Below are 24,920 nucleotides of genomic sequence, written 5' to 3'. Positions count from 1 at the left end.
CTTCAGGGGCTTTAATATTTCCAAGCCTTGTGTCTGCAGACGGTACGGGAGGATCACGAAACGGAAACGTGAGGCGGGCTGGTGGCGATGGAGCCGGAAAGGGAGGTGAGGGTGGCTGTCTAGGGAGGGCTGGCTGGACGCCCTCAACACCCGGAGGGCGGCCTGAGGTAGGTAGCCCAGGCCCTCTAAGGCCCACCTGCTAGAGGCTCGGGCTCCTCGGAACGCCACCTCCATCTGGAGGGGACCCAGGCCTGCCGGTCTGTGGCGGACACGGCGCGCCGCTTCTGCCAGGCCGGGGACCCGAGCCCGATCAGCACGAGGGCGGCGCAGGTGTGCGGGCCGGAGCTCAGCGGCGGCGGGGGGCAGGCGCACACGGTGCAGATGAAGGCTGGGAGGACGGTGGCCAGTGCGAGCGCCCTCCCGGGAGGGTGTGTGCGTGCTCGGTGACAGCGAAGGGCCTAGCTGACTCGGCCACGCTCCGTCATCCAGTGTGGCCTGGGACCGAGAACCCGGCGGCACGAGAGCCGGCCAAGGACAGGAGTGGGGTCTGGGAGCGCGGAAGAGAGTGGGCCCGACCGTCACAGGTGAGGGAAAGCCCTCCCCCGTGCTTGCTAACCCAGGGTCAGAAGCAGGGGCGCCCAGAGAGAGCTCCCTGCGCCGGCAGAAGGCGCCCCCCTCCGCCGAGGCGCCCCCGCGGGCAAAAGCTGCGAGGCCCCAGTTCCCACATGAGCCGGCTCAGGGCAGGGGCGGGGGTGCGGCAGGGACACGGTCACTAGATGTTTCCAGCTCTGTGGCAGATGGGTGAATCGCAACTGAGCCGTCAGCGGGGGGGCTGCCTGAGGACCGGCCCCTTGCCTCAGATCGCAGGCCATCCGGGTGGCTCTGCTCATCGTTTGCCTCTCTCATCCCTGTCCTTCTTACGGGCCCTTTCTTTTTTTTTTTTTTTTTTTTTAACATTTTTTATTTATTTTTGGGACAGAGAGAGACAGAGCATGAACGGGGGAGGGGCAGAGAGAGAGGGAGACACAGAATCGGAAACAGGCTCCAGGCTCCAAGCCATCAGCCCAGAGCCTGACGCGGGGCTTGAACTCACGGACCGCGAGATCGTGACCTGGCTGAAGTCGGACGCTTAACCGACTGCGCCACCCAGGCGCCCCACGGGCCCTTTCTTTAAAAGCTCCCCCGCGAGTTGCTCACCCATATTTCCTTGGCTCCCTCGTAGGACAGATAGGCCATTTTCTCTTCAGCGCGGGCCAGATTCTGTTCGAGGCGGCAAATGTCATCCGGGTACCCCTGGACGTGCTCATTCACCTGTTCTTCCACCGACGCTTGTCTTGGGAGCAAAAGACAAGGGGACTACTCCCTGAGCACTCTGCCCAGGGGTTGTGCTGGCAAGGAGCAGTCCCACGTCAAGACTAGACTTGGGTTCAGATCCCACCTTCCTCCTCTCTCCTCCCCCAGGTCTGCCTCAGAACACCAGAAACGCACACCAGTCACACACATGCTGGTATTCATACACCTTTCATGTACAGATCCTGTTTCACAATGGCTTCACAAAACTAGCCACAGACTAGAAGTCGTAGAAAGGAAAATCTGAGTTATCCATGCCTGCTATTAAATCCCATATAAATTCCCAGCATCGGTGTTTGGCAAGCAGTAATCATTCCATAAAAGCCTGTAGAGACAGAAACAGATGAGTGGTTCCTGGCAGCTGAGGGTGGGGAGAGAATGGGGAGTGACTGCCAATGGGATGGGGTTTCTTTTTGGAGTGATGACAACGTTCCGGAATGAGACAGCGGTGACGGTTGCGCAAGTCTGTGAATACACTGAAAACCACTGATCGTAAATGGGTGAATTTTATGGGGATGTGAATTAGATCTCAATAAAGCTGTTATTAAAACAAAAACAAAAAATTGAATTGTGGCAGTGGTCGTACACCTTAGTAAATCTACGAACGGTCATTGAAACGTATAGTCACGATGGTGCATTTTATGGCACGTAACTTATATCTCAGTAGACCTCTTAAAAAACACAAACAAAATATCACTAACCAGTTGTTTATGGCTATGTGTGGAAGTTGTAAAAGTATAAAAATACGTATGAAAAAGATAAGGGCCCAATGAGGATAGCGAGACGGGTGGAAGGGGAGGGGTTGGGAAGGGATAAGGTGAGAGCTTCAAGTGAACCTTCTAAAGTTTTCTTTCTTGGGGTGCCTGGGTGGCTCAGTTGGTTAGGCATTCGACTTCGGCTCAGGTCATGATCTCGTGGTTTACGGGTTTGAGCCCCGTGTCGGGCTCTGCACTGACAGCTCAGAGCCTGGAGCCTGCTTCCGATTCTGGGTCTCCCTCTCTCTCTGCCCCTCCCCTGCTCGCACTCTGTCTTTCTATCTCTCTCTCAAAAATAAGCATTGAAGTTTTACTTCTTAACAAAATAACATTTGAGGCAAATTTGGTAAATGTTAATTAAGATTTGAGAAAGCTGAGGGTGGGTATACAGTGTTGACCGTGTTATCCTCTACATTTTCCCTGGGTTTGGAATATTCCATAATTTAAAGAAACTTTGAGGCTCTTCATTTGGGCACCAGGAAGGATGGCCCAGAGGACAGAGGCCATGTGGCTTTTAGCACCGTCACTTGGGGACGAGCCACGGAATGCTTGTCCCGTGAGTCGGGGATGGTGATGCTGGAGAAGCAGAAAGGCACTGGAGACACAGGATTGCTGGGGCCTGCTACCCTGTGGAAAACAGGGCAATGGAGGATGCGGCCGATCAGTTCACGTGGCTCTGGCATGCACAAGAGCCTAAGCAATGGTGCTGTCACGCAGACAGGGAATATGAGGCAAGGGGGTCGGTTTGGTCTCGCTTCAAGGACTTGACTGACACCCCCATGGAGATGTCCCCCAGGCATTTGCTGAAAGCCAATTCATCAAGAGCTGGTCCATAACAGCATTTCAAGGAACATTCCCTTGATCTCTGCCCTGCTCCCTGTAGAGAAGAGAGCAGACTGACAATGCCCACAGAGAGGGGGAGGCAGTAGAGTGTCCACTTGAAAGGACATTTCCCATGACTGTCTTTCTATTTACATGAAGGATTCAGACACAAGAATGTTCAAGATATTAACTATGTTCAAGTATATATTAATGAATATATATATATATGTATATATATATATATTTGTTTATTTTTGAAGTAGAGAGAGACAGAGCATGAGCGGGGGGGAGGAGCAGAGAGAGAGGGAGACACAGAATCCGAAGCAGGCTCCAGGCTCCGAGCGGTTAGCACAGAGCCCGATGTGGGGCTCGAACTCACAAACCTTGAGATCATGACCTGAGCCGAAGTCAGACGCTTAACTGAGCCACCCAGGCGCCCCTCATGAATATACTCTTCATAGATATGAAGTCAAGGAATAGATCTGCCATTAATATATTTATAAGAATTTACAAACATATTCTTAAATGAATTCTTGAATAGAGTATTCAAGAAGAAAATATTAATTCACAAGGATATTCTATTAGTCTCCCCTTGTCTCTGGCCCCCAGGCTCTTTGCCCTCTGGCAACAGCATCCTGGCTACTACAGAGCTGACTCCCTTCCCTGTTCCTCCCTTAGTCAAGGATCCTCTCCACCCCACTCCTACAGTTGCAGAGGCAAATGAACCACTCTATTTTTTTTTATCTCAACTTCTGTTTAAATTCTAGTTAGTTGACATGTATGGTAAAATTAGTTTCGGGTGTAGAATTTAGTGATTCATCACTTACATATAACACCCAGTGCTCATCACAAGTGCCCTCCTTAATCTCCATCACTCATCTAGCCCACCCCCACCTCTCTCCATCAACCCTCAGTTTGTTCTCTGTATTTAAGGGTCTCCTATGGTTTGTTTCCTCTCTCTTCCCCCGCCCTTCCCTTATGTTCAACTGTTTTATTTCTTAAATTCCACATATGAATGAAATCATATGGTATTTGTTTTTCTCTGACTTATTTTGCTTAGCATAATACTCTATAGCTCCATCCACAGCACTGCAAATGACAAGACTTCATTCTTTTTTATGGCTGAGTAACATTCCATTACATATATATATATATATATGTATATACATGTATGTGCATATAGACCACATCTTCTTTATCCATCCATCAGTTGATGGACATTTGGGCTCTTTCCATACTTTGGCTATTGTTGATAGCACTGCTACAAACATTGGGGTGCACATGCTCCTCTGAATCGGTATTTTCGTGTCCTTTGTGTAAATGCCTAATAGTGCATTTGGTGGGTCGTAGAGTAGTTCTATTTTTAACTTTCTGAGGAACCTCCATACTGTTTCCCAGAGTGACTGCACCAGTTTGCATTCCCACCAACAGTGCACGAGGGTTCCCTTTTCTCCACATCTTCACCAATGTCTGTTGCTTCCCGAGTTGTTAATTTTAGCCATCCTGACAGGTGTGAGGTGGTATCTCATCATGGTTTTTTTTTTAATTACTTTATTTATTTTGAAAGAGAGACAGAGACAGAGAATGAGAATGAGTGGAGACAGAGGATCCGAAGCAGGCTCCACACTGACAGCAGAGAGCCCAATGTGGGGCTCAAACTCACAAACAGGGAGATCGTGACTTGACCAAAGCCAGATGCTTAGCCGGCTGAGCCACCCAGGCACCCCTCATCATGGTTTTGATTTGTATTTCCCTGATGATGAGTGATGTTGAGCATCTCTTCATGCGTCTGTTAGCCATCCGGATGTCTTCTTCGCAAAAATGTCTGTTCATGTCTTCTGCCCATTTCTTAACTGGATTATTTATTTGGGGGATGTTGGGTTTTAGAAGTTCTTTACAGATTTTAGATAATAACCCTTTATCAGATATGTCATTTGCAAATATCTTCTCCCATTCTGTTGGTTGTCTTAGTTTTGTTGATCGTTTCCTTCATTGTGCAGAAGCTTTTTATCTTGATGAGGTCCCAATAGTTCATTTTTGCTTTTCTTTCTCTTGCCTCCAGAGATGTGTCTAGTAAGAAGTTGCTACAGCTGAGGCCAAAGAGGTTGCTGCCTGTGTTCTCCTGTAGGATTTTGATGGTTTCCCATCACACATTTAGGTCTTTCATCCATTTTGAATTTATTTTTGTGTGTGGTGTAAGAAAGTGGTCCAGTTTTTCTTCTGCATGTTGCTCTCCAGTTTTCCCAAGACTATTTGTTGAAGAGACTGTCCTTTTTCCATTGGATATTCTTTCCTGCTTTGTCAAAGATTAGTTGACCATATAGTTGTGGGTCCATTTCTGGGGTTTCTATTCTATTCCACTGATCTATGTGTCTGTTTCTGTGCCAATACCATACTGCCTTGGTGATTACAGCTTTGTAATACATCTTGAAGTCCAGGATTGTGATGTCTCCAGCTTTGGTTTTCTTTTTCAGGATTGCTTTGGCTATTCAGAGTCTTTTCTGGTTCCATACAAGTTTTAGGATTGTTTGTTCTAGCTCTGTGCAAAATGCTGGTGGTATTTTGATAGGGATTGCATCACACGTGTACATTGCTTTGGGTAATATGGACATTTTAACAATATTTGTTCTTCTAATCCATGAGCCAGGACTGTTTGTCCATTTCATTATGTGCTCTGCACTTTGTTTCATAAGTGTTCTGTAGTTTTGGAGTACAGATCTTTCACCCCTTTGGGGAGGTTTATTCCCAGGATCCTATGGGATTTGGTGCAATTGTAAATGGGATCAGTTCCTTTTCTGGTGCTTCATTATTGGTGTATAAAAATGCACCTGGTTTCTGTACATTGACTTTTATGTTCTTGACTTGTGTATTAGTTCCAGTAATTTTTTGGTGGAGTCTTTCGGGTTTCCTACATAGAGTATCATGTCATCTGCAAATAGTGAAAGTTTGCTCCTTTGCCAATCTGGATGACTTTGATTTCTTTTTGTTGTCTGAGTGCTGAGGCTAGGACTTCCAGTACTATGTTAAATATCAGGGGTGAGAGTGGATATCCCTGTCGTGTTCCTGAACATAGAGGAAAAGCTCTCAGGTTTTCCTCATTGAGGTTGATATTAGCTGTGGGTCTTTCATATATAGTCTTTATGATGTTGAGGTGTGTTCCCTCTATCCTTCCTTTGTTGAGGGTTTTTATCAAGAATGAATGCTGTATTTTGTCAAATGCTTTCTCTGCATCTATAGAGAGGATCATAGGATTCTTATCCTTTATTAACATGGTGCATAACATTGATTGATTTGCAAATATTGAACACCCCTGCAGCCCAGGAATAAATCCCACTTGATCGCGGTGAATAATTATTTTAATGTACGGTTGGATTTGATTTGCTAGTATCTTGTTGAGAATTTTTTCATCTGTGTCCATGAGGGATATTGGCGTGGATTTTGAATCAAGGTAATGCTGGCCTTATAGAAGAAGTTTGCAAGTTTTCCTTCCATTTCTGTTTTTTGGGACAGTTTGAGAAGAATAGGTATTAACTCTTCTTTAAATGCCTGGGGGGGGGGCACCTGGCTGACTCAGTTGGTTAAGCATCTGACTCCTGGTTTCGGCTCTTGGTTTCAGCTCAGGTCATGATCTCACAGTTCATTGAGTTCGAGCCCTGCATCAGGCTCTGTGCTGATGGCTCAGAGGCTGGAGCCTACTTCAGATTCTGTGTCTCCCTCTCTCTCTGCCCCTCTCCTGCTCATTCTCTGTCTGTCTGTCTCTCTCAAAAATCAATAAACATTAAAAAAAAATTTTTTTAATAAAAAATAAATAAATGTCTGGTAGAATTCTCCCGAGAAGGCTTCTGGCCCTGGACTTTTGTTGGGAGATTTTTTTTTAATGTTTATTTATTTTTGAGACAGAGAGAGACAGAGCATGAACAGGGGAGGGTCAGGGAGAGAGGGAGACACAGAATCGGAAGCAGGCTCCAGGCTCTGAGCTGTCAGCACAGAGCCCAACGTGGGGCTCGAACTCACGGACTGTGAGATCATGACCTGAGCTGTGTTGGGAGATTTTTTGATTACTGATTCAATTTCTTTGCTGGTTATGGGTCTGTTCAAATTTTCTATTTCTTCCTGTTTCAGTTTGGTAGTTTCTATATTTCTAGGAACTTATCCATTTCTTTCAGATTGTCCAGTTTGCTAGCATATAATTTTTCATAATATTGTCTTATAATTGTCTGTATTTCTGTGGTGTTGGCTGTGATCTCTCCTCTTTCGTTCATGATTTTATTCGGGTACTTTCTCTTTTCTCTTTGAAAAGTCTGGCTAGGTGTTTTTCAATTTTATTAATTCTTTCAAAGAACCAGCTCTTAGTTTCATTGATCTGATCTAATGTTGTTTGTTTGTATATTGCTTATCTCTCCTTTAATCTTTATCACGTCCCCTCTTCTGCTGGCTTGAAGCTTTATTTGCTATTCCTTTTCTAGCTCCTTTAAGTGTAAGGTTAGTTTGTGTATTTGAGACTTTTCTTGCTTCTTGAGATAGGCCGGTATTGCTATATACTTCTCTCTTATGACCACCTTTGCTGTATCCCAAAGGGTTTGGACTGTCGTGTTTTCATTTCCATTTGCTTACATGTATTTTTTTTTTTTACATCTTCTTGAATTTCCTGGTTAACCCACTCATTCCTTAGTATGTTCTTTAACCTTCATGTATTTGCGGTCTGTCCAAATTTTTTTCTTGTGGTTGACTTCAAGTTTCATAGCATGTGGTCTGCAAATATGCATGGTATCTTGATCTTTTTGTACTCTTGATCTTGATCTTTTTGTACTCATTGAGGGCTGATTTGTGCCCCAGTATGTGATCTATTCTGGAGAATGTTCCATGTGCACTCAAGAAGAATGTATATTCTGCTGCTTTAGGATGAAATGTTCTGAATATATCTGTTAAGTCCATTGGGTCCAGTGTGTCTTTCAAAGCCATTGTTTCTTTGTTGATTTTCTGCTTAGGTGATCTGTCCATTGTTGTAAGTGGGGTGTTAAAGTCCCCTAGTATTCTTGTATTATTATCAATGAGTTTCTTTATGTTTGTTATTAATTGATTTATATATTTGGGTGTTTCAAGTTGGGGGCATAAATATTTACAGTTGTTAGATCTTCTTGGATAGCCCCCTTAATTATGATATAGTGCCCTTCTTCATCTCTTGTTACAGTCTTCAGTTTAAAAAATCTATTGTCTGGGGGCACCTGGGTGGCTCAGTTGGTTGAGTGACCGACTTTGGCTCAGGTCATGATCTCACAGCCCGTGAGCCCAAGCCCTGTGTCGGGCTCCGTGCTGACAGCTCAGAGCCTGGAGCCTGGTTTAGATTCTGTGTCTCCCTCTCTCTCTCTCTGCCCCTCCCCTGCTCATGCTCTGTCTCTCTCTCTCTCTCAAAGAATAAATAAATATTAAAAAATTAAAATCTATTTGTCTGATATAAGTATGGCTACCCTGGCTTTCTTTTGACGTCCATTAGCATGATAGATGGTTCTCAATCCCCTCACTTTAAATCTAGAGGTGTTTTTAGGTCTAAAATGAGTCTCTTGTAAGCAGCATACAGATGGGTCTTTTTTTTTTTTTTTTTTAATCCATTCTAATACCCCATATCTTTTGACTGGAGCATTTAGTCCAGCAAATGGACCGCTCTAGAAAATGCTCTTACAAAGACAACGTGACGACCAGCCAACCAAAATGCCCCCCAAATCTTCCAGAGCTGTGAAGGCCACCCTTTGTAATACAAATTGTCCTAAACATCATTGTTGTTGAAGAAAAGTATATCCTTTTTTTAAGTTTATTTTATTTTGAGAGAGAGAGAGAAAGTGTGCGCAGGTGAGGGGCAGACAGAGAGGAAGAGAGAGAATCCCAAGCAGGCTCCACACCCAGTGCAGGGCCTGACAGGCGCTTGATCTCATGACCGTGAGATCATGACCTGAGCCGAAATCAAGAATCGGACACTTAAGCGACTGAGCCACCCAGGCGCCCTTAAGATGAGTTTATTCTTGATCATACCTGAGCACTGGCTTTTGGCAAACTGAGCTAGAAACTAGTGGCCTGCAACTTGAAGAAGTCTGAGATGAAGAAACAAATGTAGGAGGGATCAAGCCCTGCAGGTAGGGTGGGGTAATGCAGCAGGGACCGAGTAGGTCCTCCTGAGCAAATGTGCAACCACATGCGTCCTTATAGGAGGGAAGCAGAGGGAGCTTTTACACACAGAGAAGAGGGCCATATGAAAACAGAGCAGAGAGAGATGTGAAGATACTGGCCTTGAAGGTTGGAGTGATGTGGCCACAAGCTAAGGTCCCGGCAGCCACCAGAAGCTGACGTACAAGAATGTCCATAGCAGCTTTATTCATAACAGCCCCAACCAGCAGCAGGCGAACGGGTAAACTAACTGTGGTGCATCCATACAGTAGAATACTGCTGAGCAAGAAAGAGTGATCTATTCCTATGCACAGCTTGGATGAATCTCAGAATATTACACTGGGTGAAAGAAGACACATAAAGGACTATATACCGTATGATTCCATTTACATGAAGTATCCAGAAGAGACAAATGCAGAGAGACAGAAAGCACACTGGTGGTTACCAGAGGTTAGGGTTAGGGGAATGGGGAGTGGTGGGGTGTTCCTCTGCAGTGATGGAAATGTTCTGGAACCAAATACAGGTGGTGGTTGCACAACACTGCGAACGTACTAAATGCCACTGGATTGCACATTTTAAGATGGATAATTTTGTTTTGTGAATTTCATCTCAATTCAAAAATAGAAAAGGGGCACCTGGGTGGCTCGGTCAATGAGCATCTGACTTCAGCTCAGGTGATGATCTTGCGGTTCGTGAGTTCAAGCCCCGCACCAGGCTCGCTGCTGTCAGCACAGAGCCCGCTTTGACTCTTCTGTCCCCCCTGCTTCTGTGCCTCTCCTCCACTTGCACTCTCTCTCAAAAATAAATAAAACATTTTAAAAGTGGTTAAGGAAGGAAGGAAGGAAGGAAGGAAGGAAGGAAGGAAGGAAGAAAGACCTCTTGAAAGGAAACATTTACCTGTGAGAAGTGTCATAGGACTTTTCGGTTTGAAATCTCAGTTTGTGACACGCCAGAGGAGATGTGACAATCACAGGGGCTTGGGTGGTGACCGTACAGGTATGAACACCAGGTGACACTTTACTGACTTCAACACATAGGTCATGTCTACATCTAGCTCACATAAAGGTTTTTTAAAAGATTGGAAGGGGACATATGTTTTAAAAAATTCAATGAATTCCTGTGTCCCCTTCACCCTAGATTAGGAAGCTACGTGGCCAGGACATGTTGACATGCTCTCAGGCTTGTGCCTCTCTGAGACTCCATTTCCCCATCCGTAAAGTGGGTCGCTGAACACCACAGGTGACAATGCTATTTGCTCCCTGCTGTCACTGTTATTATATAGTCATCTCCCGCCCATTCTCCATGTCTCCTGGCAAATCGGAGTCCTACAGACCTGCTTTGTTGCTTCTAATGTATATTTATCAAGATAGGCTAACTGCCGTGGCCAACAAGTGGAAAATCTCGGTGGCTGAACACAACAAAAGCTTACAGCACACTCCTATCACAGTCCAACGGTGGTGGGGGTGGCTGTTTCAGAAGTGCAAGCATGTAGAATTCACAGGGAACCCAAGGGAGGGAGGTCACCCTGCCCCACCGCGCTGCAGGCACATCCTGATTTGCTAAGGGGTTAAGAGCTTATGGGAGCACAACAGTCCTGTTGGCCTGGAGGTATGGAAACTTATGGGGATATGTGTCACTGCCACTGGGCTCTAGTCTCGCTGTATATAAATCCAATCTTGGAAATGGTATTTTGACAAAGGGGTTGCCATTAAGAGTCCCAAGAGTTAGGTTTGGTTGCCCTGTCCTCCAAACATCACACCCAAAAGAAACTCATAATTCTGATCGGCGCTCTTATTTGACACTTTGCTGCCCTGCAGTAGTTTTGAGGCGTCCCCCACAGACTTGTCAAGCAGTGTAAATGCAGGTAACGCTTCCCTGTGAAAGCAGAAGAGGACTGATCCCCAAGTGCCTCTTTCCCCACAGACACACAGGTGCTAAGAAGGGATGGCAGAGTTCTCACTTTGCTGGGAATCTTGGGTCATCCATGTAATACCTCCCTCTCTGGCCAGGCTTTGGAAGAATTAGAGCTAATGCAAAAATCAGATGCAACAGACTGCGGGGACCAGGGGAGAGAATGTGGCACCCCTGAGGGCCGCTAGGACCCTAAGAAAGGTCCAAATAGGAATAGTGCGGGTCCTCGAGAGACTGTGTTTGCCTTTCCCCCCCTTATTTGTGAGCCCTGGTCTCATCTTAGATGAAAATAAGTTCGACCCGCCACACAGCGGGGAGAAAGCATTCCCCAGAAGGCAATCATTTTCAGAAGAAATAGCCCCAGCTCAGCCATGAGCACAGGTGAAGGGATCGTGGCAGGTAGGGCATCCTGTTTCACACATTATGCTCACAGATGGGGATGTGCAGGACCCCTCCGTGACCCATGACGGGCGCCCGCTGGGCTCACCGCCACCGCAAGTATCTCCCACCACCACAGGCAGAGCCTACAGCTTCTGGGATCAGCTGGCGAGACCCTGAGCTGGAGCCCCATTTTGCCAGGAGAGGGCCCCGGCGGGCGCACAACAGCAGGCAGGGGACGAGCCCTCTCCACCACGGGGCCCAGGGGCCCGAGAAACACTGACCAGCTCCTCTCCACCTCCCCCTCCCCGCAACCCTCCAAACCCATGTCCTTGCTTGCCTCCACTCTCCCAGCGATAGCCCCGGAGGCGGGGCGGGGGGGCGGGGCGACCCCACAGCCCAGGCTGCAGCGGAGGGGCCACTTCACCTGCATTTCTGTTCCTGGAGGGACGCCAGCGACACCTGCAGGCCCATCAGACGGCTCTCGTTTAGGCTCGGATAGGACACCTGGAGGCTGAGGTGGAGCTCCCTAACTTCTCTTAGGTCCTCCTTCATCTGTCGCAACGGCAGGTTTCGCTGCTGGGCCACACGCTTTGTCCCCCAGGACTTCCCCGGCCACGAAGCTGGGAAGTGGCTCGCCAGGGGCAAGTGTCTGACGATATCAGACAGGTCGGTGGACAGGCAGTCTTCCCCACCTGGCCTGGGAGACTGAAGACGGGGCCTTCTCGCTGGGCCGCCTGCAGTGGCGCAGGCTGCTTTCGGCCTTGGGCGCTAAGCCCTGGGGCCTCCAGCCCCCCTCCAGCCCCTGCAGCTGCCGGTGGCAACGGCAGAGCCTTCGCTCCATCTGGGCAATGGTGGCAGAGGCGCGCTCGTTCACCTTCTCGAAGGCCTGCCGGATGTGGGGGGCGTGGTGCCGGTTGGCTTTGGACACCAGCTTGAGGTAGCCCACGGTGTTCTCGTCCCGACTGGCCTTCTCCAGTCTCTGCTGCTCTGAGAGGTAAAGGACGCGGTGCTTGACACTATCCTGTAAGTTCCGGGCCAGCTCCCCATCTGACAGACAGGAATGGCCCCTGGGGGGGCCGTCCTCGCTGGATGAAAGGGACCCGCATGAGGAAACGTCGGAGAGAATGGCCGCACTTGGGCTCTTGGTATATTCTGCCTGCGTCGGAAACAAGGAATGGTTAACAGGTACTTCTGTGAGCTGCAAACGGTACAAGTGGACCTACTGTAGTCTCACTCTGTAATAATACTCAGCTGCAGGCACAGGTACTTACATATGCAACATTTGTGCACTCAAGACGGGCCCAACACAGACTGGAGAGGTCAAGTTCAACTTCCGGGCCCCTCTCCCTTTCTTTTCAGCACCCAGTTGTTGTTGTTTTTTTTTTAAGTCCTCTCTACACCCAATATGGGGCTTAAACTCAACTCTGAGATCAAGAGTCGCACACTCCTCTGACTGAGCACCTGACTTTTTGCTGTATGAATGGACCTCGCTAGAACCCTCAGGTGGCTAGAATCCCCCCCTCCACACCTGTCTTGTCTGTTCTTGGACTTCTTCTCTCCCCACAAATACCAACTGTATTGGTATAGATCTCATCTTATAAAGTACGTAATGAGCTCATTCCCATCAACCCATATGTTTTATTATATTGCTACCGCCAGCAGATCGAAGAGGGAGGCAAGGAGATCCGCATCCCGACGAGTTCATTCCTTCATTCGATCATTCATTCAACACACACTTCCTGAGCACCTACCATGTGGTACAGAAGCCAGACACATTCCTTGCTCATAGAGAGCGGACAGTCAGGGGTGAAAAAAACTACTGTAATGCAAATGAATGCACCTCTCATATGGGCAAGTTAATAAACCACTCAGAGAGTCAGTTTTCTCATCTTTCAAACAAAGATAGCCATAGCAGCATAGCTGGGAGACAGTGGACCAGGGCAGAGTGGATGGTGATGAGCTAGGAGAGGCAGGTGAGGTCACGACAGGTGGAGGGGTGCCTGGCTGGCTCAGTCAGCGGAGGGTGTGACTCTTGATCTCGGGGTTATGCCTTTGAGCCCCACGTTGGGCATAGAGATTACTTCAAAATCAAATCTTGGGGCGCCTGGGTGGCTCAGTTGGGTAAGCGTCCAACTTTGGCTCAGGTCACGATCTCACTTGTGAGTTTGAACCCTGCATTGGGCTCTCTGCTGTCATCATGGAGCACATTTCAGATCCTCTGTCCCTGTGTCTCTCTGTCCCTCCCCCGCTCGTGCTCTTTCTCCCTTTCTCTGAAAAATAAATAAATATTTTTTTTAAATTTAGGGGCAGCTTGGTGGCTCAGTTGGTTGAGTATCTGACTCTGGCTCGGGTCATGATCTCGCAGTTCATGAGTTCAAGCCCCGCACTTGGCTCTGTCCTGCTATCTCAGAGCCCAGAGCCTGCTTCAGCTTCTGTGTCTTCTCTCTGTGCACCTTCCCCGCTTGCACTGTCTCTCTCTCTCTCGCTCTCTCTCTCAAAATTAAATAAACATTAAAAATTTTTTTGATTTAAAAAAATTATATAAAAAATACAAGTTAACTTTAAAAAAACTTTTAAAAAAGAACAGGTAAAGTCTCTGTTCTGTTTCTACTTTTTAAAAAGCTTTTTTAAATGTTTATTTATTTTTGAGAGAGAGAGCGAGTGGGAGAGGGAGCAGAGAGAGAGGGAGACAGAGGATCTGAGGTGGGCTCCTCGGTGAAAATGGAGCCGCAGGACAGAAACTGGTACGGGCGCTTTGGAAAAGCAGTGCTAAACTGTGAAGCTGAAGACATGTATACCAAATGGCCCAGCAATTGCATTCACTGGTACGGCCTTGGGAAACAGGTACACGAATGTTCCCAATAGCCAACTGCTAGAAATAACCCTCTGCCCATCGGCTGTAAAATGTGTAAGCGAACTGCAAAATATTCAACAACATACTACTATACAGCAATGAAAGTGAACTACAGCCTTGAAAATATGAATGAACGGGGGCACTGGGTAGCTCAGTCGGTTAAGCGGCCGACTTCAGCTCAGCTCGTGGTCTCGCAGTCTGTGAGTTCAAGCCCCGCCTCGGGCTCTGTGCTGGCAGCTCAGAGCCTGGAGCCTGCTTCCGATTCTGTGTCTCCCTCTCTCTCTCTGCCCCTCCCCTGCTTGCTCTCTGTCTGTCTGTCTCTCTCAAAAAATAATAAACATTAAAAAATTTTAAAAAAAAGAAAATATGAATGAACAAGCATAATGTTGAACAAAAGAAGCTAAACACAGAAAAATCCATACTATATATGGTTTCGGCATATAAAGTTGAAAAGCAAGCAAAACAAAATGATGTTGTTTAGGGACGACAGACAATAAAGCTATAAAGAAAAGCATGGGCATTGGTAGCCTAAGTGTCAGGATAGTGGCTCCCACTAAAGTGGGAGCAGGGGGTCGTGATTGGGAGAGACAGGTGGAGGCCAAGGTGCTTAACCTGAGTAGTAGTTACACGTCAGTTCACATCATCATTATTTCCCGAAATGTCTGTTGATGTTTCCTGTGCCTTTACATACATCTGCCAAATTTCACATTTGTAAAAGTTTTTAAATGTTCAAGAGATGGATATAATAGCAAGTTAGAAATAGCTAGAGGGAGAATTAGTAAAGAAAGCATCCAGAATGCAACACAGAGGCACAAAGAAACAGAAAATTTAAAAAAAAAAAAACTAGTGAAAGACAGAAGATGTGGAAAATAGATGCAAAAGTCTAATAGAATGAGGGGCGCCTGGGTGGCGCAGTCGGTTAAGCGTCCGACTTCAGCCAGGTCACGATCTCGCGGTCCGTGAGTTCGAGCCCCGCGTCAGGCTCTGGGCTGATGGCTCGGAGCCTGGAGCCTGTTTCCGATTCTGTGTCTCCCTCTCTCTCTGCCCCTCCCCGTTCATGCTCTGTCTCTCTCTGTCCCAAAAATAAATAAAAAAACGTTGAAAAAAAATATTAAAAAAAAAAAAAAAGTCTAATAGAATGAGGGAATGGCGAGATTTTAAGAGAGAGTCACAAACAACTTTCCAGAACTGATAAAAGACAACACAAATTCAAGAAGCCCAATAAATCCCAAACAGGAAAAGAGAAATAGAACCACATCTAGACACAAGATTTTAAAAGCAGCCAGATTTATGGGGCGCCTGGGTGGCTCGATCACTTTCTTGATTTCAGCTCAGGTCATGATCTCACAGTTTCGTGAGTCTGAGCCCTGAATTGAGCTCTGCACCCTGATAGTGCAGAGCCTGCTTGGAATTCTCTGTCTCCCTCTCTCTCTGCCCCCTTCCCTGCTCATGCTTTGTCTGTCTGTCTCTCTCTCTCTCTCTCTCTCTCTCAAAAAAAGGCCAGATTTAAAAAGCTAATTACCTTTAAAACCATGACCTTTAGACTGAAAGCTGAGTTTTCAATGGCATTAATGAAATTCAGAAGAGTTGAGTGATATCTTCAATATGCTGAGAGAATAACTGTCAGAGAGAAAAAAAATAGGTCATGTTCAAACAATTGGAAGTCAGAACGTTTTCAGATTTTTCAGCAAAGCACTGGGAACAATGAAGTAATGCCTCCAAACTGGGGGGAGGGATGATTTTCCAACCTAGCATTCTGCACCCAAACTGTCTATTGTGAGATTAGACTAAAGATATGAAAGAACCGAAATAGTTCACCCTGTCTGCATTCATTCTCTGGAAGCTACTAGAGAAGGAGTATCACCAAAACCAGAGGGGAACCTAAGAAAGAGGTTGAGATGGGATCGATAAGACCAGTCAAGAGGAAGCAGAGGATATCTCCAGCATGATGGAAGGGGAGCCCAGGCTAGTGGCTGGGGGGGCAAGTCAAAAGGCTTCAGGAGAGAACACTGCAAGGGAGTGAAATGCACGTCCTGCTGGACATCTGTAACCAGCTGGAGAGGAGATGGAGACAGCTGGGGGGAGTGCGGGCCTATGAAAAGTAGTAGAGAACAAGAAACATAGGAGCAGGGCGGGGGGGTGGGAGACAAGGGTTAACTCTAAGGTCAACGAAACATTGGGAGACAAAAGTCATCAGAGTGATGACTCAGTTATAACTAGTGTTCCATGGACTTGATAATGCAAACACCAAGATATGACCTAACCCTAATCATTGTATACCGTACTGGAAGGATTTGGTGGGGGGGGGGGGGGGGTATGACAAAGAGCTACGTTATCATCTTCTATAGTGAAAAAAAACAATCAATAATTGTTCAAATATAAAAATAAAAAACAGCACTATAAACAATTTATTTAGAGAACTGGAGCTAAATACCAAAAGAAAACAGCTGAAAGAGTTGAAAGTGGTTGATTCCAGGAGGTGGACGATTACGTGGGTGGAAACGATTACAGCTTTTGCAATAAACCTTGTAGAACCGTTTAACTCTTTGAAGCAGGAGTTGGCCCAACAATGGCTTGGTTTTATACAGGTGTCAGCTAAGAATGGTTTATTAAATTTTGAAACAGATGAAAAAATCAGAAGAGTATTTTGTGACACGTGAAAAGTATGTAAGATTCAAATTTCAGTCCGAAAACACAGTGATTGGCACATGGCCACACTTGTTCATTTAGGTGTTGTCTATGGCTGTATGTGTGCCACAAAAACGGCCTAAATGGCTTCAACAGAGACCACGTGACCTCAAATATTTACTATCTGGCCCTTTATAGAAGTTTGCCGACCCCTGCTTTCAACTATGTTCAGATAAACCATTGAATGAATAAAAGAACAAAATAATTGTTTATTTAAAAACAAAGTGGGGGGTGCCCGGTTTGCTCAGTCAGTAGAGCATGCGACACTTGATCTCTGGGTTATAAATAGGAGCTCCATATTGTGAGTAGAGATTGCTTAAAAATAAAAGCTTTAGGGATGGCTGAGGGGCTCAGTCAGTTAAGTGTCCCACTTCAGCTCAAGTCATGATTTCATGGTTTGTGAGTTCAGGCCCCACATCGGGCCCTCTGCTCTCGGCACAAAGCCTGCTTCGAATCCTGTCCCCCTTCTTCTCTGCCCCTCCCCCGCTCACACTCTCATGCTCTCTCTGTCTCAAAAATAAACATTTATAATAAAATCTTAAAAAAACATAAAATCTTTAAAAATTAAAAAGGAAGTAGGAAATAGGGAGAATGGACAGTTGTTAATGACTGGTTCTATTGTGGAATTTTATAGATAACATAAAAAACTCAAAATTGAAAAAAAAATTAAAGGTAACCATTAGAAAAAAAAGGTCACGTACATAAGATCCAAATAACCAAGGGGAGAAAAACCATGGAACTCTATTAATCCAAAAAAAGGAAGGAGAGGAGGAACAAAGAGAAACGAGATATCAGGGTACACAGAAGCTATAAAATAGGATGCCGATGCGACGTGATTATCAAAAAGCATACGCTATGTTCTTGAACAGAAGACTCAACGCTACAAATATGTCAGCCCTCTACACATCAACTTATCAATTCAATGAAATCCCAATTAAAAACCCAATGGAATTGTCTTAGGAATCTTACATTAGCTGCTTCTAAAACTTACTTGGAAGAGAAAATGCAAAAGAGCGGCAAAGAAAAAAGAATTTTTAGACAGAGAGAGAGACGGTACAAGCGCAAGTAGGGAAGAGGGGCAGAGGGAGAGGGAGAGAGAATCCCAAGCAGGGTCCACGAAGAGTGTGGAGCCTGACGAGGAACTCGATCCCACGAGTTCACAGCCCAAGCCAAAATCAAGAGTCGGATGTTCAACTGACTGAGCCACCCAGGCGACCCTAGCAGAGCAATTTTTTAAAAAGAATAATAAATATAGTCTTGGGACCATTGGCTATTTGAAAAAAATTAAATCACAGTGTCATCTTACATCATATACATCATATAAAGTTGAGACAAGATACAGAATTGAACATAAAAATGAAATAATCGGGGACTCCTGGGTGCCTCAGTCGGGGGTAAGCGTCCGACTTCAGCTCAGGTCATGAGTTCATGGTTCTTGGGTTTGAGCCCCACTTCAGGCTCTGTGCTGACAGCTCGGAGCCTGGAGCCTGCTTGGGATTCTGCGTCTCCTTCTCTCGGCCCCTCTCCCCCTTTTGCGTGTGCACTCTCTCTCTCTCAAAAATAAACTTTAAAAGAAGGAAATAACAAAAGTGTTAGAAGGACATAATAGCAAGTGTTTTTCCAATCTTTGTGTGAAGAGAACCTTTCTAAACAAGAGTCAACCCAAAATTCCACAAAGAAAAAGATTTATATATTTTACTACAGAAAAAAAATTCAAACCTTCTCATGGAAAAAAAAAAGCATGAAGTTAAAAAGAAGCAACATTCGGGGGGGGGTGGGCTAAATGGGTGAGAGGCATGAAGGAGGGCACTTGGGTCGAGCACTGGGTGTTATATATAAGTGATGAATAAATAAATTAAAAATACAAAATAAAGAAGAGAAAAGCCAAAAAAAAAAAAAAGCAACATTTAGGTTTGGGCTCAAACACTTAAAACCAAAGTATCTCTTAATATTTTCAAAAAGCAACAGGTTGAGAAAAAAATATTTACAGTCTCCCTGACAGAGAACAGTCTGTTCACCACAATATGCAGAGAATTCCTACAAATTAGGAAACTAAAACAAACAATCCACTATAAAAACAGTAAAGGATAGTAGGCAATTCAGAAAGGACAAACTACGAGTGGCAACAAACGTACAAAAAAATGTGCAACTACAAGGATATCAGGCAAATGTAAGTCAAAGCACTGACTGTTGAATACGATTTTCTCATCCATGAGAATGGCACACACTAAAAAGACTAAACATTCAGTGTCGATGAGGAGGTGGGAAAAAGAACACTCACATACTCTGCGGGTAGGAATACACGAAGGTTTTTCTTGAGCAAATAAAATTTTCAACGCAGATACCCTTCACCCAAGCAAGAACACGGCAGCGTAGCCGCCGCATTAACGGACACTCGGGGCCTCTCGGGAGCGGGGCCCTTTTGAACGAAGATGCTGCGCGTTGCTTGAACTTAGGGCATAGAGTTGTGGGGAAGCCACGCTGGGCCTTGGAAGATCATCGCAAAGTCAAAGCCAACAGCTCTCTGAGACTACGCTGCGACCTGGAGGAGGTGGGAAACTCCCAGAAGTCAAGCTCCCTGGGGAAAGCTGCACGCTAGCATTGGGCTAAGGCCACCCCAACCCTCAATAGTCACAAGGGGCTTGTGGCCTGCCGCCGTGCACAGGGTTCCAGAAAGAGAAAGAGGTCACCGCAAAGACAAGGCATGCTCATCTGCTAAGAAGCCCACCTGGGCTACCTTGGGGGTGGGGGGAAGGGACCAACAGAGGGTAAAATTCCAGCGTGGCTTTTTTATTTTTTTTTAATTTTTTTTTCAACATTTTTTATTTATTTTTGGGACAGAGAGAGACAGAGCATGAACGGGGGAGGGGCAGAGAGAGAGGGAGACACAGAATCGGAAACAGGCTCCAGGCTCCGAGCCATCAGCCCAGAGCCCGACGCGGGGCTCGAACTCACGGACCGCGAGATCGTGACCTGGCTGAAGTCGGACGCTTAACCGACTGCGCCACCCAGGCGCCCCAAGCGTGGCTTTTTTAAATATCGTGATCAATTGCATGAAACATAAACTTCACCATCGTAACTCTTTAAAGTGTGTGAAGCAGTCCCGTTTACATACACCAGGTGGTGAAAAGACCACATCTAGTTCCAGAACCTTTTTATCACCCCCACAGCAGCCCCTGGACCCCCGGCAGAGGCAGGCCTCTTTGAATTGATAGCACAAAGGGATATGTAAAGAAATTAAGTTACTTCGATTAATGTCCGCACACACGCAAAGAAGAGTTCAAAATCCATTGAGCTGAGGGAGCAGCGCGCGAGGGGGACTGGCGCTCGGAAGGGCCGGAGCGCGGAGAGAGCGGCGCGCGGGACAAATTGGCGGGCGGAGGGGCCCGCGCTCGAGGGCAGTTGGCGCGCTCGGAGGCGACGCGCGGAGGGAGCAGTGCGCGAGGAGAATTGGCGCTCGGAGGGGGGCGGAGCTCGGAGGGAGGCGGAGCTCGGAGGGAGCGACGTGCGGGGGCAATCGGCACGAGGAGGGGCGGCGCGTGGGGGCAATCGGCACGAGGAGGGGCGGCGCGCGGAGGGAATCGGCACGAGGAGGGGCGGTGCGCGGAGGGAATCGGCACGAGGAGGGGCGGCGCGCGGAGGGAATCGGCACGAGGAGGGGCGGCGCGCGGAGGGAATCGGCACGAGGAGGGGCGGGCGCGCGGAAGGGAGCGGAGTGCGGAGAGTATCAGCACGAGGCGGGGGCGGAGCTCGGAGAGAGCCGCGCGCGGCGCAAATTGGCGGGCGGAAGGGCCCGCGCTGGAGGGCAGTTGGCGCGACGCGCGGAGGGAGCAGTGCGCGAGGCGAATTAGCGCTCGAAGGGGGGGCGGAGCTCGGAGGGGGCGGAGCTCGGAGGGAGCGAAGTGCGGGGGCAATTGGCACGAGGAGGGGCGGCGCGCGGAAGGAATCTACACGAGGAGGGCGGCGCGCGGAAGGTATCAGCACGAGGCGGGGGCGGAGCTCGGAGAGAGCGGCGCGCGGGGCAAATTGGCGGGCGGAGGGGCCCGCGCTCGAGGGCAGTTGGCGCGCTCGGAGGCGACGCGCGGGGGGAGCAGTGCGCGAGGCGAATTGGCGCTCGGAGGGGGGGCGGAGCTCGGAGGGAGCGACGTGCGGGGGCAATTGGCACGAGGAAGGGCGGCGCGCGGAAGGAATCGGCACGAGGAGGGGCGGTGCGCGGAGGGAGCAGAGTGCTGAGGCTATCGGCACGAGGCGGGGGCGGAGCTCGGAGAGAGCGGCGCGCGGCGCAAATTGGCGGGAGGAGGGACCCGCGCTCGAGGGCAGTTGGCGCGCGAGGGGGCGGTGCGCGGAGGGAGCGGTGCGCGGAGGGAGCAGTGCGCGAGGCGACTTGGCACGAGGAGGGGGCGGTGCTCGGAGGGGGCGGCACGCGAGGGCAATTGGCACGAGGAGGGGCGGTGCGCGGAGGGAGCGGAGTGCGCAAGGAATCAGCACGAGGAGGGGGCGGAGCTCAGAGAGTCGCACGGCGCCGACTCACACGCTCCGCGGACCCGCTTCGCGGCATTCGGTCCTCAGACGCCGAAGAGTTCGCAGCTATGGCAGATTCCGCGGTGAGCACTGCGACGGCCGAGGAGGAGACCAAACCCGACTGGAAGACCCTGCAGATCTTGCGAGACATGGCTAATCGCCTGCGCATCCATTCTATCAGGGCTACCTGCGCTTCGAGCTCCGGGTAAGGTTCCCCCGTCGGAGGCATCGTGGTGGCCGGCGCGTGAGGTGTAAGGGAGTCGTTGGGAGGTGGGCGGGCAGGCGGGCTCAGTCGTAGAGGCCCCGTTTGGGGCCGCGGGGGGAAGCATGGACGGGCCCGCGTGGCCGGCGGGTCTGCGCTGGGGGGGGCGGGGGGGGGAAGGGAGCGGCTCCCGTGGTCTCTCCCATTGAGTAGCAGGCAGCCCAGAATCTTCCGGGCCCGGCGGGGAGGCGTCCTGGGGACGGCCTCGGGCCAGAGTGGGAAGGGGGCGTGCGGCCGTGGCGTTGTGTGGGCAGCTGCCCTAGACGCTGGCGTCCCGGACTCTGAAAGCGAGCCGCGGAGAAGGCGGCGGGTGAGTGGGAACGGCCGCCGAAGGCGGCTTTCCGGTCCCCTGCGGTCGCGGTGTGGTAGTTTTTTCGTGAGGCGCGCGGGCGGTGGGACGGTTCGCATTCCCTGGGGGGCCGTGCTCGTAATTCACCAGTGAGGCCCTCGGGGCCATGTTTTCCTGTGCAGAGAGGTTTTTGACTCCTGGGTCAGGCTTCTCCTTAGTCACGGGTGTATTTCAAATCTCTACTTGGTCCTTAGTGTTCTTGAATTTTCTGCTTCTAGAAGTTTCTTGGCTGTTAGCCGATGTGTACAGTTCTTCGTAGTACCGTGTGTTCCCTTTTACGTCTGTATGGTTGGTAGTACTGTTTTTGTCCTCATTTTAGAAATGAAACAGGTGTTTTCAAATCAGTAAATTTTAAAGTTAAAATGTCTTCGTTTTAATTTTGGTCACGTTATTAAACAACTAGCTTTTGTTTTCGTTGATTTGTTCTACCGGCTTTCTTGGTCTCCATTTCTGTTCTAATTTATTTTTGCTCTAATCTTTATTACTCTTGAAGGTTTAGGTTTAATTTTGCTAGTTCTTATGTTGTAAAGTAAGGGTTTTGATTTTTTGATCTTTAGTTCTTCACGAAAGCATTCGTAGTTGTAAATTTCTTAGTATGGCTTTTGTGTCCCATAAAGTTTGGTGTGCTGTTTTCATATTCCGGGTATTTTTTTAAGTAAAAAAAATCGGGGAGAAAGCTCGCCGGCGGGGCGGGACGCTCGTGGGGGGGGAGGGGCGGGGCGGGACGCTCGTGGGGGGGGAGGGGCGGGGCGGGACGCTCGTGGGGGGGGGAGGGGCGGGGCGGGACGCTCGTGGGGGGGGAGGGGCGGGGCGGGACGCTCGTGGGGGGGGGAGGGGCGGGGCGGGACGCTCGTGGGGGGGGAGGGGCGGGCGGGACGCACGCAGGCCCTCATAGGGGGAGGGGTGGGGAGAGAGGGAGAGCGTGCATCTTAAGCAGGCCCCATGCTTAGTGTAGAGCCAGGCTCAGCCAGACCTCAGGACTTCAAGATCCTGACCTGATCACGGAAATGAAGAGTTGGGCTCTTAACGCACTGCGCCACGCATGCGCCCCTCCGAGTATTTTCTAATTTCCCCTTTTTTGACATATTGGCTGGTTAAGAGTATGGTATTTAATTTCCACAAATGTGTGGATTTTCCAGTTTTCCTTCTGTTAGTAATTTCTAACTTCAGTGGTGAAATAAAATACATTCCATGATCATCCCTTTTTTCAAATAAAATCTTTTCAATACTGAACTATGGTATTAAGGTTGCATAGATGAATTTAAGAACTAACTGCGTATTTTGGGTGTTTTTTTTTTTTTACTTTCATTTTGCTCCCTTCGCCTACAGAATTAATGGTTTGCATTTCTTCACGGTATCTAGCAATTTTTGTTTTTTTAATTTTTTAATATGTAACAATTGTAAAATTCCTGTCTTCCACTTATGGAATACTTGGCGAGGCAAGGGGTTAAGTCTCTGCTTTGTAATTGTGAAGTTTGAAAGAAGAGATGATTAATACATGTGAGTTGGGCCTAAAATCTTTTCTGAAAGTTGAGGCAGGGGTTCTAGAGAGTTGGTTTTGTTCCCCTGTCCTGTCTTCTCTTCCCTTCTGGATTAATGGACTGGCTGGACTCCCAGGCCAGCTGCTCTCTAAGAACAGCAGTTACTTTGAATTTCAGTAAGGACCTCCAGTTATTCCACCGTGAGAAACTTGGGTCTCACCGTTCACTTCCTAAAAGAAAATCATTTTGGGTAGTATGTGATCTTTGCAGTGTTTTGTGTTTGTTTTTTTTTTTTAATTTCCAGTTTTATTGAGATAATTGACAGCTAGTTTTCTGTAAGTTTAAGGTATACAGCATGGTGATTTATGTATATCATGAAAGGATTGCCATGATAAGTTAACGTCTGTGTTATATACGTAGAAATCTTTTTTCATTGTGATGACAACTGTTAGGGTATACTCTCTAAAATATACTATATAGCAGTATTAGCTGTGGTCATTATGCTGTACCTTACATCTCTGGTAGTTACCTCGTGATTGGACACTTGTACCTTTTGACCACCTTCATCTAATTCCTCCCTCCCCCATCCCCTGCCTCCGGCAGCCATAAATCTGATTCTTTTCCTAGGACTTCGGAGGTGTTTTTGTTTTTAGATGACACATGTGAGTGAGGTCAGCCGGTATTTCTTTCTCTGTTGACTTATTTCATTTAGCATAATGCCCTCAAAGTCTGTCCATTTTGTCACAAATGGCAAATAGCCATTTGATCTATATATCACATCTTTGTTAATGGACATTTGGGTTGTTTCTATGTCTTGGCTGTTGTGAATAATGCTATGGACAGATGGATGCAGATTTTCTTGACATAGTGTTTTCACTTCATTTAGATACATTCCCAGAAGTAGAATTGCTGGATCATATGGTAGTTTAATTTTTAATTTTTTGAGGATCCTCCATACTGTAAATTAGTTGCGCTAACTTACAATCCCACCAACAGTGCACATGAGGATTCCCTTTTGCCCACACCTTGGCCAGCATTGGTTACCTCTTGGCTTTTTGATAGCCATTCTAACAAGTGTGAGGTGATACCTCCTTGTCGTTTTAATTTGCTTTTCTCTGATTAGTGATTTTGGGCATCCTTTCACATGCCTGTCGGTCATGCATATATTTGTGTGTGGGGGGGTGTTCAGGTTCTTTGCCTATATTTTTACCTAAATTTTTTTAGGTTATTGGGTTGTATGAGTTTTTCTATGTTTTGGATATTAACCCCTCATCAGATAAAACGATTGGCAATATTTTTTCCTGTTCTGTAGGTTGTTTCACCTTGTTGATGGTTCCTTTGCTGTACAGAAGCTTTTTAGTTTGATGTAGTCCCCCTTGTTTATCTT

General features: G+C 47.6%; 1 protein-coding gene across 1 annotated transcript; it reads right to left on the bottom strand.

The window, feature by feature from the left end:
* Window positions 1-185: 185 nt before the first annotated feature.
* On the bottom strand, window positions 186-21,670 carry TEX28 (testis expressed 28). The gene is given in 6 exon segments (XM_053891969.1): window positions 186-417; window positions 510-547; window positions 1,198-1,333; window positions 11,803-12,084; window positions 12,086-12,534; window positions 21,452-21,670. Coding segments are annotated over 6 exon segments (1,356 nt in total).
* Window positions 21,671-24,920: the final 3,250 nt, after the last annotated feature.

This window comes from Panthera pardus, unplaced genomic scaffold (assembly GCF_024362965.1).
Source record: "Panthera pardus isolate Hobbes unplaced genomic scaffold, ASM2436296v1 HiC_scaffold_27, whole genome shotgun sequence".
Classification (NCBI taxonomy): domain Eukaryota; kingdom Metazoa; phylum Chordata; class Mammalia; order Carnivora; family Felidae; genus Panthera; species Panthera pardus.
The sequence above is the reverse complement of the archived record's forward strand: the minus strand, read 5'-3'. Positions and strand labels throughout refer to the sequence as shown.